General features: G+C 40.9%; 1 protein-coding gene and 1 pseudogene across 1 annotated transcript; one reads left to right on the top strand and one right to left on the bottom strand.

Moving 5' to 3' along the window:
• Positions 1-1,366: 1,366 nt before the first annotated feature.
• LOC127538510 (tripartite motif-containing protein 43-like) lies at positions 1,367-2,770 on the top strand. Its single transcript, XM_051962323.1, has one exon. The coding sequence runs from the start codon at positions 1,367-1,369 to the stop codon at positions 2,768-2,770; it is 1,404 nt and encodes a 467-aa protein (XP_051818283.1).
• Positions 2,771-6,278: 3,508 nt separating this feature from the next.
• LOC127564811 (tripartite motif-containing protein 64-like) lies at positions 6,279-16,130 on the bottom strand (annotated as a pseudogene).
• Between the last annotated feature and the right edge of the window lie 6,312 nt (positions 16,131-22,442).

The raw sequence follows: 22,442 nt of genomic DNA, 5'->3' as shown, positions 1-22,442 counted from the left end.
AACCTCCAGGGGAATATTTCCTATAAATCAGTGACTTAATAAATATAAAGAAAAATCAGAATATTCCAGATGAGAGAAATGCAAATTATACTATTCTATTAATGACTGCTACTTTTGTGATACCCTCCCCAAGACCTTTCTCCTTTCATTTCTGCCAAGATCAAACTCCTGAACAGGTCAGTCAATCTCTGAGGGCCACAGATGAATGATGAGATTAGTTCCTAGCACTCAATGTACAGATTCCTAAGTTGGGTAGGCAGGACCCTAATTAACTGCGAGACCCAATTTCTGTTTACAGAGAGAATGCAGAATGGACAAGGCTTTACCTCAGTGAGAAATTCCTTGTCCTTGATCCCTGTTATCAAGGAGTAGGACAATCCAGTTCATGAAGGAGAAACCTAATTGGAGGGTGCCTGATCTAAATGGTTTCTTCTGCCCTCATGCCTTAGTCTACGAAGCCTGTTGACAAAGAGCCATTCTCAGTAGGAGCTGAAACTTCAACTCCTTAGTTAATATCCACTGATCAGAGTAGATTTTCACTTTTCAGTAGTGTTCCTTCTCAGAGAGGCTTTAAGGCATTTCAAGGACATTTTTGATGTCTGCCTACCAAGACAAAATACAGACTATCAATTTGTTGATTGATAAATAGTCTGATTAATATATTGATTACTAATTACCCAGAAATTTTGTATTGTGGTTTCCATTTGACTCAGGGTCAGGGTGAGCTCTGATGACCCTTTCTTGGGACTTCCTCATCTCTTTGGTGATGTCCACAGAACCCCTGTAGCACCCAGTGGGGCAAGTAAAGATGCTTGGGTATAGACAATTGGAGAGATTGACTTCAGATACCCCTTTATCCATGACAGTGGGCAAGTCACTTGACTTCCTATAATGAGAGATTTTGACGTGGACTAAGGAGGTTGCCTGCAAATCTCATATACAGTAATGAGATTGAAAGGGAAAGGTGCAGATGAGTCACCATAACTCTTACTAACTGACTGGGTATAGAAGAGAAAAGGAAAGAAGCTGACAATAGACTCCTGTCTGCAGAGGATCTGTGCAAAAAGGAGATTTGAAAATCCATTGACCAAAAACTCCACATCTTTTGACATTCCTTCTCAAAGACTAATCTCTATGGTGCAACCTGTCCATTCAAAGCAGACAGCCAGAGGTGGGAACTCAGGGCCCTCAAGGCTGTCCCCACCAAGAAGAGTTAACAGGTTGCTCTGCAGGAATTCACACCTTCGTGGGAGGGCCTCAGAAGGTAGGGCCTCCTATAAAAGCAGAGCATCTTTGCTCAGAAGCACTGCTTTCATTGTAAGGGAAGTCTGGCTGCTGCAGATTAGAAGCAATTAGAGAGAGAAGAATGGCTGCTACTGTGAAATTTCTGAAGGAACTGCAGAGTGAGATCACCTGTAGCATCTGCAGGGGCTACTTCTATGAGCCTGTAACTATCAGATGCGGGCACAGTTTTTGTCGAGCTTGTCTCTCCTCCAGCTGGAGAGTTGGAGCCCCAGATTTCTCCTGTCCCCAATGCAGGCAAGTTTCCCAGGACAGGGAGATCCCATTAGTGAACAGGCACCTAGCAGAATTGACTGAGCTGGGCAAAGAGCTCAGCTCCAACCTTACGCAGATCACTGAAGGACAGAACCAGTGTGTCACTCACAAGGAACCCTTCAAGCTATTCTGTGAAGAGGACCAGACTGCACTGTGGGTGACATGTTGTGAAACCCCAGAGCATGGGGGACACAAAATCTTCCCCAAAGAAGAGGCTGCTCACAAATACAGGGGGGAGCTCCAGCACCTTCAGATTCGCTTGGGGAAACATTTGGAAGAAGCTGAACAACTTCTTGCTCAGGAAGAGAGACCTGCTATGGACTGGCATGAGATAATCAGAGGAGAATTCCACAGACTGCACTGCTTGCTAATGGAGGAAGAGAACCTATGTTTTAAAAGGATAAGGCAAGAGCAGAAGGCCAGCCAGGACAGACTATACCAGTATATGCAAAGCCTACAGGACCTCAGGCAAGAGCTGCAAGAAGTGGGCCACCAAGCCAATCTGGATCTGCTACAGGATGCCAAGGAGCTGCTGGGAAGGAGCGAGGCTGTGTTGGCCCAACAGACCAAGGCTATCACCCCAGAAATGAGAGAATATCCCATCCATAGCCTGATAGAGATGCTCAACAGGTTCAGAGTGGACCTCACTTTAGATCCCAGATCAGCCACTTCCTGTGTGACAATTTCTGAGGATCTCAAGCATTTAAAGGCTGGAGGAAGCTGGCAAGTGGAGAGCAAGACTACTGAGGACTCTACTCACCATTATGCCTTTGCTAAGCAGGTCTTCAGATCAGGTACCCTGTACTGGGAGGTAGATGTGACTCAACTTCCTCAGTGGATCCTGGGGATCTACACCCCACACTTGAAAAGGAAAAGGGCAAGGAATGTGGCCTCCTGTGCCTCTGTGTTCCTGCTTCGATGTGTCAAGAAGGAAGGAAATTACTATTTACAGACCTATCCTGGGCCACTGAACCATCAAATGAAAAGCCCTCTACCTCGGGTTGGGGTGTACTTGGAATATTCCCTTGGCACTCTGGCTTTTTACAATGTTCTCCAGAGTTCTCTTATTTACAAATTCCATTCTATTCCCTTTAAAGCCCCTGTCATACCCATCTTTTCCCCTGGCCCCCCACTTCCAGGAACAAAGCCTGGTCCCATGATTCTCTGTCCAGTGGACTCTCATCTTTGTGCTTGCTGCTATTCCTCTCAATGAACATTTCTCCCAGGGAGGAGTTCTCAACACACCACCAGGCTCCCTCACTTTGTTCACTCCATTTCCAACCTTCCTTGAAGAGGATAAATTTCAACTGCTTCATGATCAAGAAGGGACTTCCTGCTCACCTGTTGGAGATTAGACTTCCACCCAGTGAGCTGAAAGGGATCATTCCACAGTGTTCTGTACTCTTATTTTCCATGCATTTGCCTGTTTATGAGATTTCACAATCAATTAATTCTGTTTCATCAGAAACCTCATGTGAGGATTATGGTTTCCATAATTTTAATATTTTATTTTGTTTCTAGAATTTATCACAATCCTATGAAGTCCACAGATCATATCTTTTCCATGTCTCTATACTTTGAATTAAAGTAAATCTTTCTTTTTGCCTTATTTAATATAAAATGAAATAAATATTATCATTTACTGAACTTTTGCATGTTTTTATTGTTCATTCTTTTCATTCATGTCTGGAGGCAAATAAGTGCTGCATTGGATAGAGTACAAGCCCTGAAATCAAGAGGCTCCGAGTTCAAATCTGGAGTCAGACACTTAACACTTTCTAAATGTGTGACCTTGGGCAAGTCACTTACCCCAATTGCCTCCACAAGAACAAAACAAAACAAAAACAAACCAACAACAACAACAGCAAAATCATATCTTTTTCCACTACATTTGGATTTTTCTTGTCAAATACACTGAAATAGTTTGTCATTTCCTTCGCCAGTTCATTTTTCACATGAAGTAACTAGGGCAAATAAGGTAAAGTAACAGGTCCACATGTGACTAAGTTTCTGGGTCTGGATATTTTTGTGCCACAGTTCCCTTTTAATGTTCTGACCCAGTTTCCCTAATTGTCCTACTTAGTTACTCTGCCTCAGGTTATAACAATTCCCTTTTAATGTTTGATAGGATAAAGGTCTTATATCTTAGACCTTAGGCTACACTTATTCCCTATTAATGTTTAATGGGATAAAGGTCTTTATCCATTTTCAATGTCATTAGACTATCAGGAGCCTCTCCAGTACCTCCCACATTATGTCATCCTAGGTGCCTCCCCTCATTAAGTCATCCCCATCCAAGTACCTCCCCCATGGTGTCATTGTTCTTGTTATCCTATAAATCAGTCTTGTTGTCTGATATTCAGGGCTGGATTCTTTGAGACAATAGTCTCATTCAGTCCTGGGACCAAACATGGATCATTTGGTCCCAGTAATTCTCTCCATTTAATAAACTATTAAATTGTTCTCTAATCTCTGTCTTGTTCAGTTTCTCTGGCATTACATTTTGGAGGCCCCAATGAGATATTAGAAAAAGAATGGGACTAGGGGTTAGAGACATTTCAAGTCTCTACTTGGAACCGGGAAAGAGTATTTTACCTGTCTTAACAAAAAGTCCCAGGTGGGTGGACACTATAAAGCTTGGCTCCCCATCCCAGCCCCTTGCTCCAGGCTCCTTAGGCTGCTCTCTAATCTCCACAGATTCTCCCCCTGCCCGATTGAAACAAACCTGTTCTAAAGTTCTTCCAAAGTGTCTTCTTCTGGAAATGCATTATACTTTAAATGTTTGTGGACTCTGCCACTCCAAAAGAGTTCATCTCTCAAAATAAAAGCAGATTAAGACTCTGATCAGAAAAGGTCAAAGAAAGCCATGTCCGCTCTCTGCCATTTTGGCTACAACTTTTCTTTAAAATGATCAATAGTATCTATTTAAAAAGATCAGCAAGTATAGTGTGTAATGGGGACAAACTAGAAACTTTCCCATTAAAATTAAGGGTGAAAAAAAATAAAAAGCTGCCCACTATCACCATTACTATTCAGCATTGTGTTAGAAATGTTAACTTTGGAAATAAGAGAAGAAAAAGAGATCAAAGGAATGAGAGTAGGTAATGAGGAAACCAAATTATCACTCTTTGCAGATGATATTATTGTACACTTAGAGAACCCTAGAGAATCAACTAAAAACCTGCTAGAAACATTCACAATATTAACAAAGTTGCAAGATACAAAGTGAATCGACACAAACCATCAGCATTTTTATATATTACCAACAAAGTTTAGCAGAAAGAAATACACAGAGAAATTCCATTTAAAATAACTGTCAATAACATAAAAAATTTAGGAATCTGCCAATGAAAAGTCAGGAACTATGTAAATACAATTACAAAACACTTTCCACACAAATAAAGTCAGATATAATTAATTGGAAAAGATATCAAGTGCTCTTGGGAAAGCCAAGAAATATAATAAAAATAACAATAATACCTAAATTGACCTACTTATTTCATACCATAGAAATCAAACTCCCCAAACATTGTTTTACAAATCTAGAAAAAATAGTAACAAACTTCGTCTGGAAGAACAAAAGGTCAAGAATTTCATGGGAATTAATGAAAAAATGCAAAAGAAAATGGTCTATCTGTGCCAGACCTAAAATATATTATAAAGCAGCAGTCATCAAAACCATTTGGTACTGGCTAAGGAATAGAGTAGTAGAGCATTTTAATAAGTTGGGTTCATAGGACAAAACAGTCAATGAAATTAGTCGGCCTGTTCTGAAGATCTTGTGTTGAGGAAAGATATGTATAACCCAGAGAGAGGACTGTGGGAACTGAAGGTGGATTACATCATAGCATTTTACTGTATTTGTTGTGGTTTGCTTGAATTTTACTTTCTTTTTTATCTTTTACTTTTTCATCTGACTTTTCTTGAGTAGCAAGATATTTTTCTAAAAATATATGCCTATTATGGATTTAACATATATTTTGTCATGTTTAACATATATTGTGTTGCCTACCATCTAGAGGAGGGGTTGGGAGGGGTGGAATGGAAGAAATTGGAATGCAAGTTTTTTTAAGGGTCAACATTGAAAAATTTATTCTCACATATGTTTTGAAAATAAAAAACTCTAACAAAAAGTGATTTCATAGTCCCCTTGGAATTAAATATTAAATATCTAATTTGCATAAGGGGACAGCTAGGAAGCACACTGGATGAAAGCCCTGAACTGGAAGAGAGAAGAGTCAACTACCTATGACCATATCTGGTCTCAGATATTTATAAGCTTTATGACTTTGAGCCAGTCACTTTTCTCTGCCTCAGTTACCTCATCTCTAAAAACAGTTGGAGAAGGAAATGGTCAGCAGGAAAACATTACACTATCTTTGCCAAGAAGACGTCAAATGGGGAAACAGTTGGGCAAAAAGGGAATGAATGAATGAAAGCAAAAAATACACAGGAGCACAATGTTACCATTTATTTCACCATTATTGTTAAAAGAAAATTTGTTTATTGTAGTCCAAGGGGAATAGGACTTGAAAAATTAAAATCTATGGTGCCAAAAGGATGTCGTTAAATCCTAGGAACCATACCCTTCACATGACGTTTTCATTAACTGCTGAAACAGAATTGATTAGTTGTGAAAATTCATAAACAGGCATGTCCATGGAGTACAGAATACTGTGGAATGATCTTGTTCAGCTTGCTGAAGGGAAGACTATTGTCTAGTTAATGAGCAGGAAATCCCTTCTTCATCATGGAGTAGATGATGCTTATTCTCTTGCAGGGAATGGTCAGGGAGCATGGTGGTGGGTTGAGAACTCCTTCTTGTAGAATGTTCACTAAGATGAATGGCAGCAAACACAAATATGAGAATCCACTGAACAGACTGTCATGTGTAACGTGACTCCTTTCATGAGCGGAGTCTCTGCCCTCCACTTACCCATCTTCTGGGTCTTTGGTCATCACCGGCTTCTGAGGAAGAACTAGACACTGAGCCGAGTTACCAGAGGTCAAACGGAATTTATTCTTACACAGCTACATCAGGTCAAAGAGAGCGTGCTCCAGGAAGTACATTGTATTTATAGCCTTTTTGGTTTTTACAGCACCAATCAGGATGTCTGATATAGCTTCATCCTTAAAAGGTGATCCTGAGTTTAGCAAATCTGTGCTCTTTTGGCGGTTACTAAGTCCTAATCCCTATCCCAGACCCCAACAATTCCCCCTTTTTTGTTTAAGCCAGTGCTGAAAGCGCAGATGCCTTGGTTTCGGAAGTGAAGCCTTTTGTAAAGATAATACTTTCCCCTGTCTCAGCCTCCAATTATACCACCATGCATGCTTTGCTTTTACAGCAAGCGTTTCTTAAACAAATGGCTTATGCCCTGGATCCCTTCTGCGTGAGCTCGAGGATTCCGGCCACGGAGCACTGTCTTAGGTCGTCAGGGCAGGCCACGCCTGACCTGTGGGTCCCTGCCACTCCAGGGCCCTGTCTCAGGTGGGTGGGAATGCCCTGAAGTTGCCCGTCATGGCGCGGTGGTGGTCTTACAGTTGTGGCTCAAGTTCCGTCAGCCAGACCTGAGGGTCATAGCCTTTCGGTTATGCATGATCAAAGGGAGGTAGTTATGCAGAGACAAACAGGCGCCGGGGGATAGTTAACTTATGTAAGGCAAAGTTTCTGATACCATGGAGTGTTAAGATCAGCTTCAGTAAAACAAAGGGGCTCAGGTTGTGTGGTGTGCAGATAAACAACCTGAACATTTTTCTGTATCGCGGAGTCAACCTGAGACTTAACAAAGTTGGTTAGTTTGTTGAACAACCATGGTCCAAAGGAAACCAAAAGTAAAAAGCCAATGAGTGGGCCTAGGAGACTAGGAAGCAATGTTGTCAGCCAGGGGGAAGCAGAAAACCAGTTTTGGTACCAGGATTCTTGTTGCGCTCTCTCTCTCTTGCATTTTTCTAAGTTGTCCTTGACCCTTTGAATGCTATTCTCTACCAGGCCCAGCTTATTTACAAAGAAACAACATTCTTCTTTTAGTGCAGCGCAAAGGCCGCCCTGCTGTAAGAACAACAGATCTAAACCCCTTCTATTTTGCAGTACTACTTCTGCTAGGGAGGACACAGAGTCTTTTAAATTTTCAAGGCCTGATTGGAGTTCTGTGAGGTCTTTATCAATGACTGCACTTAACTGTGCGTATTGGTGATTGGATGTGACTAAAGAGGCAATCCCTGTTCCCGTACCAGTTTGGCCAAGGCCAATGACAACAGCAAGTATGATTGCTGTTAAAGGCTCTCTTTTTGGTCTGATTCTAGCGTCAGTCCCTGAGTCCCAAAATTGTAAGAGCTCGTCGGCTGGGTGTACCGTGAGGTGAGGAAAAAGTGACACGAGCACACAGTAATCTTGTTTGCTTAAAAGGAGGTGGAACGGATAAAAGTGGTCAGCCCAGAGGAGCATGCAAAGTGAATAGGAGCTAGGCGTTCCCATTCTTTCAGGTATTTTGAAAAAATATACCAGGTTCCCCAATGTTCTATCAGGTTCCCCAATGTTCTATCTCTACCTCCCCCCCTCTTTTTTTTTTCACGGAAAGGAATTATCAAATGACCATTCCCCATATAAATTCCAAGAGCAAATCAAGATCCCTATACATAACAGACTAATACAGTAGCATTTCCTAACAAGCCCTCAAACATAACAGCAACAGTTACACAGTGTTAACAAATCCCATCCCAAATCTTAAGCACACAGTAATAGATGATCCAGGCAAGGTTTAACAGTCAGTCATGAACCATTCCCAAAGTCCCTTATATCAGTCCAAAGTACACTCGATGCAGGGTCCAGTCCATGGTCTCATGTACAAACTGCTGCTTCAGGCTGTAAAGTGATAGGAGGCTCTCATTCCTTGCAGAGTGGGTGCATCATACTGACAATCAAAGCTGATCAAAGCTGATCCAGGTTCCAGAAGCAAGCCAATCTCTGTAATTTGACCAAAATCTAGAGCAAAAACACAAATCTAGCATAAAGATTAGATCAGTCTCAGATAGAAAGACTCAGTTCATCAGGTTGCTGCAAAACATGAGGAGGCCAAAATAAATTGTTGTCTATGTGAAGAAATGAGTTTGCTTTACAAGCCAAGCAAACGGGTGCAGTCCCAAGTTGCAACATCAGTGAGGTCTCACAGACCCCTGTTAATTGTCCTCTTATCATGTAGAAACCTTAAAGAAATAAGACACAAATATCCAGTAACAGACAGATGACCCGGCGAAATACTCATTTGCCCAAGCATTTAGGATATAATGATTACATATGACCAGACTGAAAATAGCAAGGCATGACATAATTGAATTACATTAACAGTTCTATTGACCATTGCTCTGATCAGATCAGTTACAAAAGGAAAAATGCAAGAACATAATCGAATTTTAACTGCTAATCAATTGTCCCAGTAATTGTCACAGGGTGGAGCTTTAAAACTCCCAAACAGCTAATTAACTCTAAGCCAAAACTTTTACCTCCAATAACAGATGTCATTAATCAAATTTCTGATAACTCTTAAACAATTATTTATCATAACCTTGTAGTAATAACAGAAAGAAATTTTGTCTCAGTAAGTTCACAACTTAGAACAATTATCATATCTGGGTAGATGTTACATGAGTGAACATTATACATACAAATCATTTGGCCTTAAAAATACCCAATACATAGAAAAATATCCCAAATTGCATATTTCGAATCAGTGTGTGTGTGTATATATATATATATATATACATCCCCATCTTGGTCCCTCAATAACTTCAAGGCTTGATTTAAGGCAAACAATTCATAAGTTTGAGCCGGCCAATAGGCAGGCAGGCAGACTGCCTCTGGTAACAGTGGAAGTCCTATCTCCATCCACAATAGCAAACCCATTTTCCTTTTCCCATCTACTCTCTAGAGGATCCATCTACAAACCAATTTACTCCCCCAGGCATTGGGGAGTCTTGTGAATCCTCTTACTTTCATTTGAAAATCGATTTAACACTAAACAACAATATTCCTCTGCAGGGGTGGTTCTGTTCCTGGGGACAGGAGGCAGGATTAAGATTATCAACATTCTAAAATCTGTGAGCTATTTCTCAGCCCTCTGATTTAATAGAGTTTTTACTTGATGTGTGGAGACTTACTCTATAGCCTCCCCATGATCATGCAAAACATGAAAAACGCATCTAACAATATAAATCTTTGATAAGTAAATCAGGGGCCTAGGACAGGGGTTCCAGAGATAGCCCTGCCCTCCATCAATACACAATGTAAAAGGCTCTAGGCCTAAACTTTAGCCTAATCAGGACAATGAGATTCCCAGCTTTCTCAAAAGGCAGGGTGGGAGTGGCCCCAAGTACTTGAGTGAAGTAAACCTTTAGATAAAGAAACTCTAGCCCCAGGAAGTAAAAAGGTTAAAAGATTAATAGCAGCAACCAAACTCTGGCCGGGAATTAAAATATCTATTTAATGCAGTTTTACTTCAGGTAACTGTCCTTAAGTTTTAACCATTTCACCTTTTGACCTATGCAGTCACACCTGAATTCAAAACTCCCAGCAAATATTAGCTGCAGTGCCAAAGGATTTTATCTTCTACAGCAATTAATAATCAAGGGCTTCAGATGAATCTAGTTCTCAAGAATCATAATAAAGGGTTTACATCTTATACAGTTATCTTTCTTATCTAAGTAGATAGTTCAGATCATTTGCCTTTAAAATACTCGAATACAAAGAAAAACAATTTTAAATCGCATGTTGTGCATCCGTTTCCACATAAAAGAAACTTTTAAATCTTCCAGATATAACAATACTCTCTTCATTCTAAAAATAAAGAATTTTTGGAAATAACACTATCAAATTATCAGATCAAATTAAAATCCTGCTCTAACTAAACAAGGAGACTACCATGCACGTAAATAAGCATTAAATAATTTGCTTAAAACAGATGGAATCTTAGTAGAAATAAATCACTTTCAGATAACTTACTGTTCCAACAAACTTCTTAGAGCAGACTTGAAGAAAAAAATAAAACATTCAGTTATTAACACCATAAAAATGTAGGCTGTTCCTTTAAACAGTAGAAGCAATTGATAGCCAAACCAGCAAGGTGTTGTAGTCACCATACTTAATGGAGAAGGGGGATTAGATCACCTGACAGGGTCCCTTCTCCATGTGGCCATTCTTCCCCCACTCCACCATGCTTCCCAACCCTAACTTATCTCAATTAACCTTTTTTAGGGTGCCATTTCCCCAGGATCCAATCTGCCAGCTCAAGATAGGCCCCAACCTCATGGGCTATATCTCCTTCTCCCATGGCAAATGGCAGATTCACGAGGGAATTTTTTTTTTCTTTCCCCATTTTTGGAGAGCTATTTTCCTCTCTTTTTCTCTCCCACTATCTCTTCCTGTCCCATCTCTCTCCTTCCAAAGCTTATTTGCTTAAACCTTCTCTGACATAAGTTAAACATTCCCAAACCAATACTAAATGCTCCATTTAAATTATTGATTGCTTTTGCAAATCAATCTTTCTTGTCTCTTGTCTTTAAAACTTAAAACTTCCAAGATTCTCAAATAACTGAACCAAATTTCATAAAACTTATAATTGCCCAACAGAGATGACAAATTTTAGGGCATAACTCAGTTACAAATTACCCAATACCTCTAGAACACACACCATCTAAGTAGGGAGATACAACCCCAACTTCCCGTAAGGTAAACTACCAGCATTTTGTTTTAATAACCTATATTTTTCACCAAATAGCAGTTTCTTTCCCTTGGTCCCACGTGGCCCTGCTGCAGTCAGGATCCATGGGAAAGGAAAGAAGCCACACTCTCTCAATCCCACATACTTCCCCGATGTATAGGGTGATTATGATCCCAATTGGGATCTGCTAACCGTATTTCTGGTTAGCTCAAACTACTCCTGCAGCTGGAGGGTTTCTCCTGATCCACTCCTTCATAGCTGCACCTCTAATTAGTCCCCTCTCCTCTAGTGAGGAGAGAACATTCAAAATTGACATAAATTCTCCCCAAGTAAAAAGATTAGGGCCCAGGAATTGATCAAACTGTTCTGCTAGCCCAGTGGGGTCTTCTATTAAGGACCTCATTTCCTTCTTAAAGGCCCTGACTTCTGCAGTGCTCAGGGGAGCATTCACAAATCCTATACCTCCTTGGGCCGAAGGAACCTCTCTTAAGGGATATAATTTAGGACTTGGGGTTTTAGTTCCCGGCAAAGGATAATTTCGGATATCTCTTTGAATTTGATCTAATTCCTTCCTTAAAGAGGAGAATGACTCTTTTCGGAGTCCAGGTGGGGTCAATGGAATTAAATCCTCCCGTGCCCTGAGGGGCCCAGGAGGAGCTGATGGGATTAAGTCCTCACCTCCCCTTTCCTAAAACCATGGCTTCTTCTGGGGGTGGGGATAAGTATGGAGGAGGGAGAGATAACAATGGGTCCCATTGCTGGGTCTTTAAAGTTTCCTCCTTCGCTTCCTTTACACTTGGACTCTTACTCAACATTATAGAAGCCCCGGAAAGCCATAGTCCTGCATATAGAACCTCCTCTGGATTAACAGGTTCTTTGTTATTAACACACAAATTCAGTATTTGGCACACCCAATCTTCAAGGGAGCCAAATTTAGGCCAAATAGTGCCTCCACCAATGTCTTTGTCACCCCAGACAAAGCAGCAATACCTTATCATCTTTTTCTTGCTTTTTCCTTTATATTTTGGCAGTTTGTTCCAATTACTTAATTTGTTTCCCAAGGGACTATCTACCGGTATTCTCTGATCATTTTTCTCATTTCTCTCCGCGAGGGCTGGCTGGGACTGGGCCACACCCACTGAATTTGGACGGAATCTAAATTCCAAAAACACCCAAACACGCCAATTGTCACCAATTGACTCCAGTCACCCTATAAGGTCTAGCCAAGCCTACCTGTCCAGAGACCCAGAGTTTAAGACTCCAGGCCTCACAGGCTCCTGTCCAGAGACCCCTCCGAGTTTAAGACTCAGGGCCTCACAGGGGGCTTACCTTTTCTGGGTTGCTGCGCAGCAAATTGCTTGACTGATATCTGTCCTCCACCGACCGGTCGGGATTTTTACCGCAGAGTTTCTCCCTTTGCTTTGCTCTGAGTTTCTCCACTTCGGGCCCACTTTCCTTGGGGAATAAGGAGAAGCCCTGGACGCTGGCGGGCTGCCTAAATTAGGGCAGGGCGCCACCCCGCCAGCACCCCAAAGGTTCACCTACTCACCGCAAGTAGTGTAATCCTGGAACGAGCCCCCAAAACTGTGTGGGTCAGAAACCATTAATAAAACAACTGGATAGATCTCTAGAAGCAAAGCAAAGTTTATTTACGTTCTCGCGAGAATCGGGCGTCCCACCATCGAGCAGATCTTTTCCTTTTTTTATTTTTTATTTTTTTTTTAATTTTTTAATTTTTTATTTATTTATTTATTTATTTTTACCACATTCGTTCTAACAGCTATTAGCATCTTATCTCCAGAGCTTTTTATTGCGCAGGCCAGGCTAAGCTTGAATTTTATTGCTCTTTACTCTAGTAGGCTTTTCCTAAAAAAAAGTTTAAATCACAAGCAAATTTTCCTTAATCATTGTTCTTAACACTTAACAAAGCTTTTAAATCAGCAAAAACAGACTAGGGGCTGTTTCCAGGACCTCCACCCCCAGAGAGAAGTTAGTTTCACCTTTTCCCATTTCAGAATCCAAAGGGTTTCTGTAAATTTCCAAGCATTCAGTACTTTTCTCTGCCTTCACAGAGAATGCGTAGATATTCCATTCAAACTTCTTTCCTTTAAATGTTAGCACACTGGTCTTCTATATACATATTTTAACTTTCCGAAATTCCAAATCCCTTTCAATCTATTTTTTCATTTCTTTTTTTTCTTCCTTTCCCTTTTCTCCCTTTTTCTCACACGCTGCTGCAGTCAGCCAGAGACAGAGAGAGAGAGAAAGATTTTTCAAACTTCTTGATATTTTCTAAGCCTGCAACACAGAGGCTGAATCCTTATCTCTTACAAGTTTGCTAACTTTTAACACAGACACACACAGACAAACATGGAGCTCCATTTAAAAATTTTTCCAACCAATAAAACAGACAAATCACACAGAACATAGAACACACATCACACAGACTATACAGTTACAACATTAAACAAACATATAACACATAACAGATACTCAGAGGATATCCTCCAGCATGCCAGAAAATATCCGTCTCAGAATTTTTATTCTTCAAGGGTCTCACCGCTTTGGGTAATTAATTATCGGGGCAGTAAGAAAGGGCAAGTTATAAGGAGGTGGAATATACCCTGCAGCCTCGCTTTCTAATTCACCAACGTCTGAGGCGCTAAGGGCATTCTGAGTTTCTTTTTCATTTTTTACAGGGAGTTTAGGTTCGGGGGCGGGGAAGACGGGGTATGCGAGATTGCTTTCTATGGGGGGAGTCCCTTCTTTGGGAAGCGGGGGGTAGATAGACTTAACGGAAGGGATCTCAATGATCTCTGACGGGGACTGGACAGGAGGGATCTCAATGATCTCTGGGTGTGTATAGTCATATGCGGCCATTTGCTGACCCACTAGATGCCATCTTCCTATTTTTATGCCTGATTGTTGGACCCATGAGCAGACGTCCCAAACCTTCTCTATAAATTCCCGACATGTCTTTATGGGAAGTTTGCAACCTTTCTGTGCACATAATTTATAGAGGCGTTTTGTTAACACCGCTTTTTCTTCTGGCAACACTTGGGAAATACTACTACTTCCCCCCATCATCCCTGCTCCCAGCAGAGGCAGCTCAGTGAAGGCAGAATTTCTGCCGAGGCAGTCTCTCTGCGCTCGTGAAAGTCCCTGGACCCTCTGTCCCTGTTCAGGCGCCACTTGTAATGTGACTCCTTTCACGAGCGGAGTCTCTGCCCTCTACTTACCCATCTTCTGGGTCTTCGGTCGTCACCGGCTTCCGAGGAAGAACTAGACACTGAGCCGAGTTACCAGAGGTCAAACGGAGTTTATTCTTACACAGCTACATCAGGTCAAAGAGAGCGTGCTCCAGGAAGTACATTGTATTTATAGCCTTTTTGGTTTTTACAGCACCAATCAGGATGTCTGATATAGCTTCATCCTTAAAAGGTGATCCTGAGTTTAGCAAATCTGTGCTCTTTTGGCGGTTACTAAGTCCTAATCCCTATCCCAGCCCCCAACAGTCATGGGACCAGGCTTTGTTCCTGGAAGTGAGGGGTCAGGGGAAAAGATGGGCTTGACATGGGCTGTGAAGGGAATAGAATGAAATTTATAAATAAGAGAACTCTGGATAACATTGTAAAAACCTAGAGTGCCAGAAGAATATTCCAAGTACATCGCAATCCAAGGTAGAGGACCTTTCATTCGATGGTCCAATGGCACAGGATATGTTTGCAAATAGTAATATTCTTGCTTCTTGACACACGGAAGTAGGAACACAGAGGCACAGGAGTCCACATTCTTGACCCTTTTCCTCCTCAAGTAGGGGGTGTAGATCCCCAGGATCCACTGAGGAAGTTGAGTCACATCGACCTCCCATTATTGGCTGCCTGAGATGAAGGCCTGCTCAGCAAAGACATAATGATAAACATTATCTTTAGGACGCTTCCTCTCCAACTGCCAGCCTGCTCCAGTCTTGGCACTCTTGAGATTCTCAGAAATAGTCACAAAAGAAGTGGCTGATCTAGGATCCAAGTGAGGTCCACTCTGAATCTGTTGAGCATCTCGATCAGACCAGGGATGGGATATTCTCTCAGTTCTGGGGTGACAGGCTTGGCCCTTTGGTCCAGCACAGCCTTGCTCCTCCCCAGTAGCTGTTTGGTAATCTGCAACAGATTCAGATTGGCTTGCTGGCCCACTTCCTGCAGCTCTTGCATGAGATCCTGTAGGCTTAGCATATGCTGGGATAGTCTGTCCTGGCTGGCCTTTTCCTCTTGCTTCAGGCTTTCAAGAAATCGAGATTCTTCCTCCATCAAGACGAAGTGAGTTTGGCAATATTGTTCTGTGATCATCCAGTACCAGTCCATAGCAGGTCTCTCCTCTTGAACAAGAAGTTACTCATCTTCCTTCAAATGCTTTTCCACATGACACTGAATGTGCTAGAGCTCCCTCCTGTATTTGTGAGCAGCCTCTTGTATGGGGGAGATGTTGTGAGCTCCATGCTCTGGAGTTTCACAACATATCACACACAGTGTAGTCTGGTCCTCCTCATAGAATAGCTTGAAGGGTTCCTTGTGAATGACACACTGGCTCTGTCTTTCAGTGCTTAAGCTTAGAATTGAACTCTTTGCCCAGCTCAGTCAACTCTGCTAGGTGCCTGTTCACTAATGGGATCTCCCTCTCTTGGGAAACTCATCTGCATTCAGGGCAGGAGAAAGCTGGGGCTCCAACTCTCCAGCTGGAGGAGAGAGAAGCTCGACAAAAACTGTGGCCACACATGATGGTGACAGGCGCACTGAAGTAGCCCCTGCAGATGGTACAGCTGACCTCACACTGCAGGTCCTTCAGAAGATCCCCAATGGCAGCCATTCTCTCTCCAATTGCTTCCAGTCTGCAGCAACCAGAATAGGAGACTTCCCTTATAAAGAAGGAAGTGCTACTGAGCAGAAGAATGATCTGCTTTTATAAGAGGCAGCCTTGAGGGCCCCGAGTTCACATCTCTGGCTGGCTCCTTTGGATCAATGGGTTTAGTCAAAGTGAAGATGCACCTTTGTCTCTAAGGAGGAATACTTTGAAAACATGAAAATTTACCTCACTGGACTTTTAAACCTGATTCGTGCACAGATTATCTTGGATTTATAGGCAGAAGGCTCTATAAGCAGGTTCACCCCCTTCCTCCTCCCTGACCCTGTAATGGGTCAGAACTCTGTACTTGAAATCACATTCTTACAAGGTGCTAACTCAGTGCAAGTGATAATACAGTAGTTATCTAATTTAGCATAGGTGGTAATTGTTCTCTAGTTCAGTATGATTGATTTCACCTTACAACAAATAATGGTTCCCTAGTGATATAATGATTGCTTTATACTCAGCATACTGGAATGATTTAATTGTAATAGAGAATTTAAGAACCAGAGTCTGACCTAGAGCTGACTAGAACAGGTTGAGGAAGGCAGAGGACTAGAGGCTGGAGTACAAACTCCCTGACTCAACGAGACTTCAAGACAGAGACTTCGGTGGTACTCCTCCTGCCTCCCCCACAGAAACCAAGACGCATTCTGGAGGACCTCCAGAAACCTAGCCCTGGTCCCAGACAAGGAGACAAGACTGTGGAGGAGGCAATAAATGTTTTTAGGCTTTATCTCTGGCTGTTCTCATGGTGATTACTCTTCTGAAACAAAGGCTGGTCCAAAGACCTCCGGAAAACCAACCAGAACACTACATTTTGGTGCCAAATGTGGAGCTAAGGATTTACACTCAGCCATCCAGATTGACATGATCCTGAGTTCAGTGGAAATGTCTCCGTGACCCAGACATTACATTGAGTACAAAAATAGATAAGAAGGAGACTTTGTTAAGGGATAAACTAGTGTTTCAAATGAAATGGGATAAATATTTAGAAAGGAGCCTTCTCCACCTCAAGGAAAGTGTATAAAAAACAGTTAGACTGACAAAAACAATATATTGCAACATGCAAGCAGATCATTGAACTCTTCAAAACATTAAAATACATATCTCCTTAATTCTTTAGGCAAGAATAAATAGAGCCAGACAAGTGGAAATTAGTAAGAGAGCAATTAATTGAATATTACAATGATAATGGAATTATATAAGTATTAGAATAAGGGAAAAGAGGAAAGAAAAGGAGGGGAAGGTTCCTGAAAACAAGTTGAAAATATGAAGAATTAGACAAGAAAGGAGTTAAATGCAATGCTGATGAAATTAAGGAATGTGGTGATTCACAGCAGGAGCCAATCCACTGACCTCCTCCCCCACCCCTGATTAAGCTTTCATGGGTGGAGGGAGAAGGAGAAGAGGGAGGGGCAGTCACACCATCAGCATCACCCATGATGCAGCTTTGTACACCCTCTATGACAAGATTACAAAAAGAGATATCCAATGGATAAGTACAGTGTTAGGCTTAACTATCTATCTAATACAACCATTATATAACATTTTAAGGGGAATCATTGCTTTAAACTCACCACACCAGCTTACAAAATGAAGCTCAAGAGGCTTTGAGAGAGGTTGAACTAGCATTATCCAATGTGGTTTAAAGAGTTATTCAAAAACCCTTGGAAATATCAGTTTTTGCTACACAAGAGGCACCCACAGCAGTCCTTCATTAAGGAGGTGGTACAAAAGAGTGGGTGAATCTTTTAGCACAACCAATGCACAAATTAATGTATCTCATGAAACCATCCCAGAGTGGCAAATTTTATTGGCCAAAGCTCCAAATTTTACACGCGGGTCTTCATTAAAGATAACCTGGCTATTACATAATTGGCCATGGATTTTTTTAAGAAAAGGCTTATAAGTTTCCACTTAAAGGACCAGCTATCTTCACAGATGCACCCAAACATAACATTTGTGCTGTATACTTTGTAACTGTTAACAAAGAAACATTAGATTTTTACAATGTTACTTGCTGGAATTGTACAGTTAGTGATTGCTTAGATCCTGAAATTGAAAATCAGACTGTATTTGTGATCACTAGAGCTCATGTATCAATGCTTCCTGTCAAAAGTGAGAAATGGTAGCATACTTTTTTATATTTTATTTTATTTTATTTTATAATAACTTTATATTGACAGAATCCATGCCAGGGTAATTTTTTTACAACATTATTCCTTGCACTCGCTTCTGTTCTGATTTTTCCCCTCCCTCCCTCCTCCCCCTCCCCTAGATGGCAAGCAGTCCTATATATGTTAAATATGTTGCAGTATATACTAGATACAATATATATTTGCAGAACTGAACAGTTCTCTTGTTGCACAGGGAGAATTGGATTCAGAAGGTAAAAATAACCCGGGAAGAAAAGCAAAAATGCAAATAGTTCACATTTGTTTCCCAGTGTTCTTTCTTTGGGTGTAGCTGCTTCTGTCCATCATTTATCAACTGATATATCCACTTCCATCAGAATACATCCTCATACAATATCGTTGTCGAAGTGTATAATGATCTCCTGGTTCTGCTCATTTCACTTAGCATCAGTTCATGTAAGTCTCTCCAAGCCTCTCTGTATTCATCCTGCTGGTCATTCCTTACAGAGCAATAATATTCCATAACATTCATATACCACAATTTACCCAGCCATTCTCCAATTGATGGGCATCCATTCAATTTCCAGCTTCTAGCTACTACAAACAGGGCTGCCACAAACATTTTGGCACATACAGGTCCCTTTCCCTTGTTTAGTATCTCTTTGGGGTATAAGCCCAGTAGTAGCACTGCACAGTTTGATAACTTTTTGGGCATAATTCCAAATTGCTCTCTAGAATGGTTGGATTCGTTCACAACTCCACCAACAATGCATCAGTGTCCCAGTTTTCCCACATCCCCTCCAACATTCATCATTATTTTTTCCTGTCATCTTAGCCAATCTGACAGGTGTGTAGTGGTATCTCAGAGTTGTCTTAATTTGCATTTCTCTGATCAATAGTGATTTGGAACACTCTTTCATATGAGTGGTAATAGTTTCAATTTCATCATCTGAAAATTGTTGGTTCATATCCTTTGACCGAAATGGTATCATACTAAGACTGATCATATGTTCAATACCATAATAGAAAAAAAGGAAACAGACCTTAATCCCATTAGAAAAAAAAGAGATATATTAGTTATCACTATGTTGGCTTCACTTATAGTTTCATCAGTCTCTCTTGCAATGTCCATATCTAATGGACACAGTACAGTACAAGCTATACACACACACACACACACACACACACACACACACACACACATATAGATATATCTAGGAATATCTCGGTGGGTTTTTCCCAATAAGCATTGTACCAGATGATAAAAGATTTAAGGAAAGTATCATTGGAAATAGGAGCAGAAGTGGAGTTATTGAAAGTCCAGGCTCAATTACAATGTGACTACAGATATACAAAGGTTTGTATAATCACTTTGCTATATAATCATACAGGTCAAGATTATGACTAGGACAGTATCAAGAGGCATGTGAATGATTTATTTCTCAGTAACACAATTGAAGGTGATATAGAAAGTTTATATAAATTAGCATCTGATATTGAAAAAGCTTCTCATGAAGATTTGAATCCATATAAAACTGCTGATAACATCATATATTGGTTTGATCATACCTCTTCATGATGGTTAAAATCAGAATCATGGATTGCCCTGTGTGTTGTTATGTTGCTATAGCTTTGTTGTTGCCCTGAAATATTAGGATGCTTTTATCGATCTTTCTCCACTATCCTTTCAGAGGTTGTAGCTCAAAAAAGTACTTTTTAACTAAAACATCAAAAGGGGAAATTTTAGGTTATGGGATTCTAAAGAGAGGGAGTACCAAGGCCACCTCAACCTTTGGTGCACAGTAAATTTTCTGCCATGTTGCAAAAATGCCCTTATTGAGCAAGGACAAATGATTTGTGATCATGGAAACAGATAAGCTGGACGGTCACAGCCAGTGGCTATATAAGCAGGGATGCCTGAACAGGGCCTCTCACCTGTGAGTGAGTTGCTGAATTGCTTGATTGGCTCTTCTCCCATTGGCAGATACCATACATATGCAAAACCCACGAGCTGCTTCTCTGAATGATGACTGGGGATCACCTACTGTTCACACGCTGATCATGCTTGCAAAAATGTATATGAACAAGGCTGTATGGCATAATAAATTGGAGCTCTTTTCACACTCTATTAGTCTCCTGTCTCATTCATCTCACCTCTGAGATCAGAGGGCTCATGCTTTGAGACAGTCACAATACCTAATTGGTTGTTGTTCTTTGTCCTTAGGAGAGAACCAAAGTGACATCACTGTTAGAGTTAACTATAGCTGATCAGACCAATCAATACAAGTTCAAAATTCTCTGCCATAGGTCAGACACAAATAACCCCTATGAACATTTGGAGTGAACTCTCTAACTTTGTACATCTCAAGTTCTTCTGAGCTAATTCAATTCTGTTTTGCTCATAGAGCACAGTACCTTCCCTGATGAGGGAACATAATGCTAGGCACTCCTGTGCTAGTACCTCCCATGCCATACAATCAATTCTAAAATCCTTAAGAGAGATTTTGAAGGTGTTCTTGTATCACTTTTTCTGGCCACATTGTGTATGCTTGTCTTGTAAGAGTTCTCCATAAAACCATCTTTTTGGCAAGTGTGTATTTGGCATTTGAACAATATGGCCAGCCCAACAGAGTGGGGCTCTCTAAAGTACAGTTTAAAATCATGACAGTTTTGTATGATAAAGAATTTTAGCAACATGGACAGAGCCAAGATGGCAGAGAACAGATGTGAGTTTCTGTGACCTTCTCTGACCTTCTTTTAAACGTAGATTGAAACTCAAAACTTGTTTTTGAAGTGACAAACCCACAAATATCTGGAGTTTCCAGAAGAAGATACCCTGGAATAACTTCAGAATAGGTCTGTTTCAAATGGACAGGGGGGACAATTTGTGAGCCCAGACCTGAGCACAAGGAGAATGCAGCATATAGCTGGGGTGGGGAGCCAGAGTTTCTTGTGTCCTGCACCAGAAAATCTTCTTAGACTACTCTGTCTGCATTGCAAGCAGGTGGTTTGGCAGATTTGCTACAAAAGGCAAGTTGTAAATTGTAAGCCCTGCTGTGACCTGGCACAATTACCAGCACTGAAAGCCAATCAGCAGAACGGCCCCCAGGGCAAACTAAATCAGCTGTCATTCCTTTGCATTAACAGCAGACCTCAACCTTAAAAAAATAATAATAATTTTTAAAATCACATAAAGAACTCTCACCATAGACAGCTTTTATGGAAAGATAGAACAGACCTCAAATCCTGAGTTTCCTAAAGCTAAATTGACTCCAGATAAAGCCCCAAAGGGAGATATGAATTGGTCCCCATTTCACAAGGCTTTCTTCTAAGATTTTAAAAACAATTTTCAAAAAGAGAGTTAGAAGAAAAATGGGGAAAGGAAATGAGATCTTTGCAAGAGGGTATGGAAAAGGAAAAACTAATTTTCTAAAGAAAATGCCTTTAAAATAGATTTGATGAAATGGGAAAAGCATATAACTCCATATAAAATAGATTTGAAGAAATGGAAAAAAGCATATAATTCCCTAAAAAATAGACATGAAAAAGATACCAACTTGTTGAAAAACAGAATTTGTGAAAAGAACCTCAAGATCTAATGTCTTATCCTGCCAGATGATCTTCAGGATCTTCCTAAGGCAATTCAAATGGAAGTGAGTCATTTTCCTGCCATGGGGCTGTTATACTGTTCAGGTTTCACAAGTATACAACAATGAAGTCAGAACAATTGATCCATAGGCCTTCACTTTGGTAATCAGTCTAGTACCTCTCTTCTCTCATTGTTTATTGTAATCCAAGGGGAATAGGACTTGAAAAATTAAAATCTATGGTGCCCAAAGGCTTTTGTTAAATCCTAGGAACAGAATAAAACATAAAGGTATGAAAACTATACCCTTCACGTAAGGTTTTTATTAACTGCTGAAACAGAATTGATTGATTGTGAAAACTCATAAACAGGAAGATCCATGGAGTACAGAACACTGTGGAATGATCTCCTTCAGCTTGCTGGGGGGAAGACTATTGTCCAGTTAGTGAGCAGGATGTCCCTTCTTCATCATGGAGTAGGTGATGCTTATTCTCTTTCAGGGAATGGTCAGGGAGCATGGTGATGGGTTGAGAACTCGTCCTTGTAGAATGT

Source organism: Antechinus flavipes, chromosome 5 (genome assembly GCF_016432865.1).
Source record: "Antechinus flavipes isolate AdamAnt ecotype Samford, QLD, Australia chromosome 5, AdamAnt_v2, whole genome shotgun sequence".
Classification (NCBI taxonomy): domain Eukaryota; kingdom Metazoa; phylum Chordata; class Mammalia; order Dasyuromorphia; family Dasyuridae; genus Antechinus; species Antechinus flavipes.
The sequence above is the reverse complement of the archived record's forward strand: the minus strand, read 5'-3'. Positions and strand labels throughout refer to the sequence as shown.

Coding starts and splice junctions, on each gene's coding strand:
- LOC127538510 (XM_051962323.1), top strand. CDS start 1,367: ATGGCTGCTACTGTGAAATTTCTGAAGGAACTGCAGAGTGAGATCACC.